Below are 8,349 nucleotides of genomic sequence, written 5' to 3' on the forward strand. Positions count from 1 at the left end.
CTAGCACCCAGCAGGGTGCAGAGCAAGAGCCCATGAGCACCTCCCTCCACTTCTGGCTTTGGCATAGAAAGGGCCACACTGCTTTTCCCCCTCAAGCCTCTCCATTCTTCATTTCGTACAGTGGACAGAGCGATTTTTCTATGCATGGTCTCAAATGAAAACTACGTCATTAAAAAGCTGTATTTGATTTTTCATGTGGAAAGTTACAAAGGAAGTGAAAACGAAGTGTGAGAAGGTAGCAGGTATGTGTGTGTGACCTCTGCCTCTCTCCGACGCCTACCATGGTCAAAGCCCAACGGGCAGTCCCTCTTGCCAGCTAGCCCCCAGTTCCAGTCAGAGGTCTTCCCAGTCTCCACTGGAGACTAACCTTTCTGAAATTTGAAAAAAATAAGAAATTTGGCCTTTGGTGTCATAGAAAGAGACTCCCCCAGATCAGAAAGTATTTAAACAGAGATTTACAGATGGTTCGTTAGTAGTTTTGGTTTTGGCTTTGTTTTTCATTTTTGTTTTTGGTGTTCTTTTTAAAAAGCCAACTATGATCCCACTAATGTATTTCTGAAGAAAATGTACACTGTTCATACATTCTCTTAAACATCACAGTGGAAAACAAAAAGTACCCGTATGTGTGACAGAGCAGGCAGAGGGCTCCCCTTGCCCTGTCCTTGGCAAAGGCCCTTGGCCAGCTTTGCCTCTGCATGGTTACCCATATCGTGCCATCCCATGGGAGCACCAGTGGGCCCCAAAGGCAGGACAGGGCAGGGAGAGAGATCTTTTGAAATGTTTCGAGGAGCTCTGTCCAGCTGTATTTGTTCATCTTCCATCCCAGAAGTGTGTATAAAGCTACAAGGACACTGATGAGATCATGGTTCTGCTGCCATTTCCCAGAGAAGACTTGGCTTGGAGCATGGCTGCCTGGATTCGAAAATGTGTCCTAGACTCCATGGAGTAATTCTTGTAGTTTTGCCTGGAAGAAAGAAGAGAATCAGACATATGCAGCTGCTTTTACTTCAGTCTCAGCTGAAGGAACCCATCAGCCAAGGAAAGCTCTTAAGGCTCAGCCCCTTATCTGGACCCAAAGAAAGGGTTAGGCTCTACCCAACAACAAGATTAGCAGAAGGAGCACGTGGCCCCTCAGTCCTGGTGCCACACTCTCTGGAATCACTCTTGGCCTCACTGAATCTTTGAGCTTGAGGAGGTGGTTTGGCGAGGCAGGATTCTGAGCTAGAAAGCAGGAGGCTTATAACATCAGCCTCACGGCTGACTTGTGGTGTGACCATGGGCGACTCACTTCCTCCCCTGAGATACCAGTTCCTCAACAGTAAATTGAAAGAGAAGCCTCCCCACCTCTGAGGTGCTCCTTGCCCCTGGCCAGCCACATGGCCCACACCGCACCTGCCACACTGTTCTTGGAAGCACCCCATTCACTGTGGCCTGGCCTCCTCTGCTCCAAACAACGGGGTGAAGCTGAACACAGGAGGGTGCAGAGGACAGGAGGAGGCTCCAGCAGTCTTACTTGGCAGTTTCCAACAGTTTGATGGCCTCTTCATGTCTGTCTTGTTCCATAAACAGTAGGGCCAGCTCCAAAAGGGCATTTGGGATCAAATAATGGTCATATTTAATCTTCTTTTCACTGCAGGACAAAAGACATGGCTCAAAGGCCCTGACCGAGACACCCTTCTGGCTCCTCCTGACCCTTCCGAGAGAGTAGGAGTGCCAACCCACGTACACATGCAGGGTTTCCTGATCTGAGTTCCAGCCGGGGAAGTTTCCCACTGCCTGGCGCTACCACAAATACTGAGACAACAATACAGGAGGCTAGAATCCCCAGCAAAGCCCTCTGCTCCTCTGGACTTGGAGTCTCAAGTCCTTGACAGTGATAGCTCAAGTCCTGTTCTCAGTCCACCCCACCTTAGTCCTCTAAGTTCCTTTGCTCCAGATTGGATGACATTATGTGCCAACTCTTGGCACCCGATGAACACAGATCTGAACTTTGCCCTTGTCCTGTGCCATCCTTACTATCTCCACCATCATACTCAAGCCCACTTTGTCATGACTGTGTCAATTCATCTAGTTGAGAGTCTTCCTCTCTTTTGCTGACCTTTCTCAGCATGTTGCATTATTCCAGAGACTGGCCCTTCTGACAACATGCCCAAAGTATGTGAGCGGAAGTATTACCATCCTTGCTTCCAAGGAGCACTCTGGTTGCACTTCCTCTAGGATAGATTTGTCCTTTTGGCAATCCATAGAATTTTCAATACTCTTCGTCAACACCACAATGCAAAGGAATAATTTGTCCAGCTTTCAAATACATAGGAAGCAACTGAAATACTATGACTTGGGTCAGGTGTGCCTTGGTCTTCAAAATTACATCTTCACACTTTAAAGAGGTCCTTGACAGCAGATTTCCCCAGTGCAACATAGCTTTTGATTTCTTGACTGCTGTTACATAGGTGTTGTCAAGAACCTCTCTAAAGTGCTAAAGAGCAAGGATATCAGTTTAAAGACTAAGGTGCACCCAATCCAAGCCATGATATTTTCAGTTGCTTCCTACAGATCTGAAAGTTAGACAGTGAATAAGAAAGATTCTCAAGAAGACGAATGTTAACAGTGAGCTTGAGCGTAGCCGAGAGAGTGAAGATGGTGCAGGATGAGGCAGGGTTCCAACCTGTTGTTCACAGGGTCACTGGGAGTTGTAGTCAACAGTCTTAACAACAACTTGCTTTCCCTAATTCATATGTCACCTCTAAGAAGCCTTTCCTGGTCCCTTCTGTCACGGTTAGGTCCCTCTGCTTTCCTCTGGCACAGGGTTAATCATACTACATCAGATTGTCTAGATATTGTGGGGAGCTCTTGCGGCATACGGAGTCAGGAGAGCAGAGAGCTCCCCTGCTAACCCAAAGACTGCCCTGCTTTGGTTGTTTGAATCCACCAGCCACTCTGAGGGAGAAAGATCAGCAGTTTCGTCCTGGGCAGCTTACGGCCTTGGACACCCAATGGAAGAGCAGCTCTGAGCTGGGACTGACTGGACAGCAATGTGAAGTCCAGTGGAACATTTGAGCTCCTCAAGGGCAAGGCCAGGCTCACTGCACTGCAAACTGAGGGGCCACCACTCCCACGAATGTGGGATGGTCAGTGGGGACGGATTCCTTGCAGTTGAGCAACTTGCTGACCCTGGTCCCAGGTGTGGATCATCTGTGGCCCTGTGTCCAGCTCAGGCCCTGGCCCGGCTTCAGCATGAGTGTATGTGGTGAATGGGGGAGGTGCAGCGTCAGGCTCTGCTGGCATGAAGAGGAGAAGCCTCAAAATTCTACCAGAGATCCCAGGTCCCGGTGTAGACCATGCAGAGTGGGTGCAAACACACAGGCACTTACTTGGCAGAAATGCTCCTGAAATTCTCCTCGGCCTCATAGACGCGGCCCAGGTATTTCAGACATAGGCCTTTCAGCAGTTTCACCAAGCACTCGTCGTCCACCGAGTACTCGTTCTCTGAAAACAGGACAGGACAGGCATGTCAACTTCTCCCTTGTTCATGACAGCTGCTATCTGTACGGAGCCCAGGGACAGGGAGATGGTGCCTGTCCTCAGTGAGCTCACATCTGGGAAGGAAAGACAGCTACTGAGACAGCGAGCTCACGACCTGCTAAGGGGAGCTGAGGGGCTGTGAGAGCCCAGAGGAGGCTACTGGCCCCACCTGGGAGACAAGGCACAGGTTCCTGTAAGAACCGGTGTTCAATGTGGTTAGAAAGATGAAGTGGGGAGGGGCATATTTGAAAGAGGAAACTTTCAATGGTAAACTGAAATCAGACCCAGCCTGGCCAGTTTAAGGTCATCACCTGGGCCCTTTTCCAGCATCTCTTCGGCCTGTCGGATAATCTCCAGTATCCCCTCTGTGAGTTCTCGCTGCTTCCCAATTACAGCATAGCCATTCCAGATATACATCATTTCCTATAGGCAGAGAACAAGCAGTTCGGTGACTCCCCAGTAGGACTGTCTGCGATGGCCGTTCTTGCCCCATCACCCCACCCCCAGAGGGCAGCAAGTCCTCAGAGGCAGGGGATGGCCCCAGTTCTCCCCAGGCTCCTGAGAAGGTCTCTCCCTCCTCCCCCAGCTCCCCACAGCCTGTGACTTTCATCTGTACTCTCGGTTGATCGCACAGCCCCAGCCCCAGCTCTACCCACCAGAGCAGGGACAGGTAATGAGATAGGGTTGGGGGAGAGGTAGCGTCTGGCTTTCCGGATGGCAAACTTCTCTGTGGGGAGAGACTTTCCAGCAATCTTGAGTTTCAGGCCTGGCACAGCTCTGTGAAATGAATGGGACGTGTGGGAAGACAAGGAGAGGGGAGGGGGAAAAAAGGAAGTGAAGATTAAGCCATGGCTTCCCCATGTATATGAAAATCTAGAGAACTTTCCAGGTCAGAAACAGGACCTGTGGCCATGGCCTTACTTCACAGCCCTGCCCCAGGGCCTGGCCACTTCCTGTGACTGGGCCAACAGAACCCCCCCCCCCCCCAGCAGGCTGAGGTGAATGTGACCTGCTTTGCACCCAGACTGTCTCTCTTCTACTCTCAGGGCCCATTTCCAGGCAGGGCCCCGGGGTGGGGGGCAGAGGCGGGGAGGCCACTGCCCAGAGGAGAGGTAGGGCACTACCAAGACGGCACAGCTCAACCCTTCATTAACAATTACCACATGAGCTGTGGCCTCCTCAGTAGTTTCTGAGGGCAAAGCAAAGTGTGTGCAGTGAGGTGAGCCTCCTCATCTGGGTCCTCGCCCACTGGGCTCTGTCACCAGCCTCGGATTCCTGCCACAGTCACAGAGGGTGGAGGAGGGATGTGTTGCGGCCTTGAGCCTGAACTGTCAAGGCCCAAGAAACAGCTGTCATTTCCCCCAACCCTCTGCCTATTTATTCACTGTGAAACCTCTATGGGCCTCAGTTTTCTCATCTCTAAAATGGAGAGAATGAGGTCTATTTCTTTGCAGGTTTCTTCAGAGGAAGAACAGCATTCTTGCCACGCAGCAGGTGACAGCAGAAGATAAACATCCTATTTTGACAGTAGGTGCCCAGGAAGCACAGGTTACACCCACTTCCAGGTTGGAGAAATATGGCCAACCCTCATCATGCCTGGAGGAAGGCTCTGGGCCTCTCTCCATGTACCCAGGCTGAACACTGTCTCCAGAGGCCCCTGTTCTAACAGCCCTTCTCAGGAGGCAAACATGGCCGCATAGATAAGAATAAAAAACAGCCACAAATAAGCTCTAGACTCTCTCAGGCTTTTTACATACATCATCTACCTCATTTTACCTACAAGATCAGGACTGTTATTCTAGTGTAAGAGATGCTGAGACGGTCCAAGGTGACACGCTAAGAAGTTGGATTTAACCCTGTTTTGTTTGATTTCGGCTCTTGGACGCTACTGTGTTGATTTGAGTTTATCAAGTTAACTCAGTAGAATGGTAAGGGCCTTCTCCTTTCTCGACCTCACTGTCCACCTCTGCTCCTGACCGGGTGAAGAGAATCTGTGGGAGGACGCTGACAAAAACCACTTTGTGAGAGGAAGTGTGAAAAGACTCCAAGGGTTCTTCCAAGAGTGGCTCCAAGAGCATGAGGTGGTGATGGGAGGGAATGGCATTCATGGACGATCCTGGGGGTCAGGGAACTACCCACCATGCCCCTTCCTGGAGGGGTGCCTGTGTTCATAGCCTGGCTGGGCTGACCGCATTGGAAGCCTGTGAGAGGGGGTGCCATGGTGGTACCTACCTAAACAGCTCGACTTCGTCATCCCCAAATGGTTTGTGGTCCTCCTTCCCAAACATGCTGAGGTAGGCGGCCTTCATGTAGATGTAGGTGGCCTGTGTAAGACACAGCAACAGCCAGGCGTGAGCAGCTTTCCCACCTCTTAACCTCTTATGAGCATCTTAGTTGGACCTCGCAATAGCCCAGCATAGGAGTTAACATTATCTTCAATTCCAGAAGAGAAACAAAGGGTGTAGAAGTTGAAGACACTTGAGAAATTCCTAGCAGGACTAGGAGATAAATACACCTACACCAAAACACTTGCTCTGTCTACTCTGAAGGAAAGAAAGGCCCAAGCAAGTTGAACACGGGTATGATACACTGGGGGGGGGGGGGGGGGGAGAAACAAAGGAGGAATTGGAGCAACAGAGACAGGAAGAACACTTAAAACAGGAAGAAATTCTGGGAAGGGGCAGTTGCAGAACCCCCCCATAAAGGACAATAAGATTCACAGGGACATGTGGACACACACACACACACACACCCGCCCAGCTAGGGGAACAGCCTGAGCAAAGTCAGCATCAGGGAAGTGTGTAGGTAGCAGCCCAGGGTATCTGAGGTGTGAGGTCAGAAAGGAAGATGGGGCCCTGAGTCAGGCTGACTCAGGCATCTATGGTGTAACCTCCTTAATGATGCCAGACACTTTACATACGTCACCTCACTTCCTCCCAAAGATGACAGAAAAGAATTTGTACCCCACCTCTGCCCTCCAAAGTTGACCAAAGTTTTGTGTCCCTTCCAGACAAGGCCTTGACCTCCAGTCCACAGCCACCTCTGACTAGATGAGGCTGTACAGGATACTCTCACCTGAATGCCATCCCCAAATGCCACCCCGTTCTCCAAGGGTCGTTGAATGGTGCAAATGTTCAATAAGCTTGGTTGCTAACTGAAAGGCTGGGGGTTCGAATCTACCCAAGAGGTACCAGACAGTACAGTTCCCATGAAGCACAGCTCTACTTGGACACCTGGGTCAGCATGAGTCAGAATCAAGTGGAAGGCAACTGCTTTTCTTCGGACCAAAAAGGAGTTTATCTGCTCATTTCCGTTGCTATATTATTCGAATCATTGTGCGAATGCACTGCAGCTGATTTACCATTCTACCTTTTTTAAAAAATTGGTTTGCACTAAAACCAACTCAAAATGGATCATGGATCTAGGGCTAAAACCAAGGACTATAAATTTCATTAAAGAAACGCTTGAAAGAACTCTAGAAGTCCTAATCCACAATATAAACTGTCTTCCAAGCATCCTGAAAAATCTACAAACAGGAGAGGATAAAATAGATGAATGGGACCTTCTAAGAATCAAATCCCTATGCATATTCAAAAACTTCTCCATCAGAATAAAAAGGGAATGCACAGATAGGGGAAAAATAATTGGTAATGACATGTCAGATAAGGGACTTATATCTAGAATTTACAAAATACTCGAGCACCACAACAAGATAAAGGTAAATAATCCAGTGGAAAAATGGGCACAAGATATGAACAGACACTTCACCAAAGAAGACATTCAGTTCACCAAAGAAGACATTCAGATGGCCAACAAGCACATGAAGAAATGTTCAAAATCCCTAGCTCTCAGAGAGATGCAAATCAAAACAACTATGAGATATCATCTCACTCCAATCAGGATAGCAAAATTTAACAGAGCAGAAAGCATCAAATGCTGGCGAGGATGTGGAGAAATTGGAACCCTTATTCAGTGTTGACAGGAGTGTAAAATGGTGCAACCACTATGGTAGGCTGTGTGGTGCTCTCTCTAAAAGTTGCAAACAGAAATACCATTTGACCCAGCAATTCCACTACTGGGAACATACCCCAAAGAGACCATAACTGACATCAAGCAGATATATGCACACCCATGTTTACTGAAGCTTTGTTCAAAATAGCAAAGAGTTGGAAACACTGTAAGTGCCCATCAACAAATGAATGGAGAGAAGCTGTGGTATATTCACAAAATGGAATACTATGCTGCATTGAAAAGCAAGAAACTAATGAAATATTATTCAAAATGGGCGACCCTAGAGGTCATTATGCTTATTGAATTATCTCAGTCACAAAAGACCAAATAGTGCATATTGCCACGGTTGTAGAACGGGACTGACATCAGGGTTGGGGTGAGACTGAGAAAGATTGAATAAATTGTATATGTTGTTGTTTAATGCCGTCAAGTCGTAGACGACTCATAGCAACCCTATGAACGAACAGCCTGAGCACTGTTTGTACATAGAGTTTCCAGAGGCAAGCCATTTTGGAAGTGGATGCGCTCCTGCTTCCAAAATTGTATATACTACATAGAAACAGATGAGGGAGAGAACTGTTTAAAAGAGATATATGATTGGGTATTATGGTTATGACAAGAGTCCAGAATGAAGGTTGCACAGTGGAGTATACTCAGGGCGGGGGACTCTATACCAATGAAAGAATTTTTCTTTTACTTTTCAAAGAGAAGAGTGAACTGCGGGAGGAGGGGTGGGCAGGGAGAAAAGTGCAACAATGAATGAATGGAAATCCAAAGTCTCTGTAAATGTTCACTAAAATTAATAATAAAAAATAT

General features: G+C 48.2%; 1 protein-coding gene across 1 annotated transcript in view; it reads right to left on the bottom strand.

The window, feature by feature from the left end:
• Positions 1–503: 503 nt before the first annotated feature.
• Positions 504–8,349, bottom strand: part of TTC39A (tetratricopeptide repeat domain 39A) — a 42,024-nt gene continuing 34,178 nt past the window's right edge. The window contains exons 13-18 of the mRNA XM_006879666.1: positions 5,755–5,846; positions 4,179–4,299; positions 3,834–3,945; positions 3,372–3,486; positions 1,514–1,630; positions 504–964 (exon numbers count right to left, since the gene is read on the bottom strand). Of these exons, the coding sequence (XP_006879728.1) occupies positions 841–964; positions 1,514–1,630; positions 3,372–3,486; positions 3,834–3,945; positions 4,179–4,299; positions 5,755–5,846 (681 nt within the window). The 3' untranslated portion in view covers positions 504–840. The remainder of the gene's footprint in view (positions 965–1,513; positions 1,631–3,371; positions 3,487–3,833; positions 3,946–4,178; positions 4,300–5,754; positions 5,847–8,349) is intronic.

Source organism: Elephantulus edwardii, unplaced genomic scaffold (genome assembly GCF_000299155.1).
Source record: "Elephantulus edwardii isolate Elephantulus edwardi_28Jun2011 unplaced genomic scaffold, EleEdw1.0 scaffold00005, whole genome shotgun sequence".
Taxonomy (NCBI): Eukaryota; Metazoa; Chordata; class Mammalia; order Macroscelidea; family Macroscelididae; genus Elephantulus; species Elephantulus edwardii.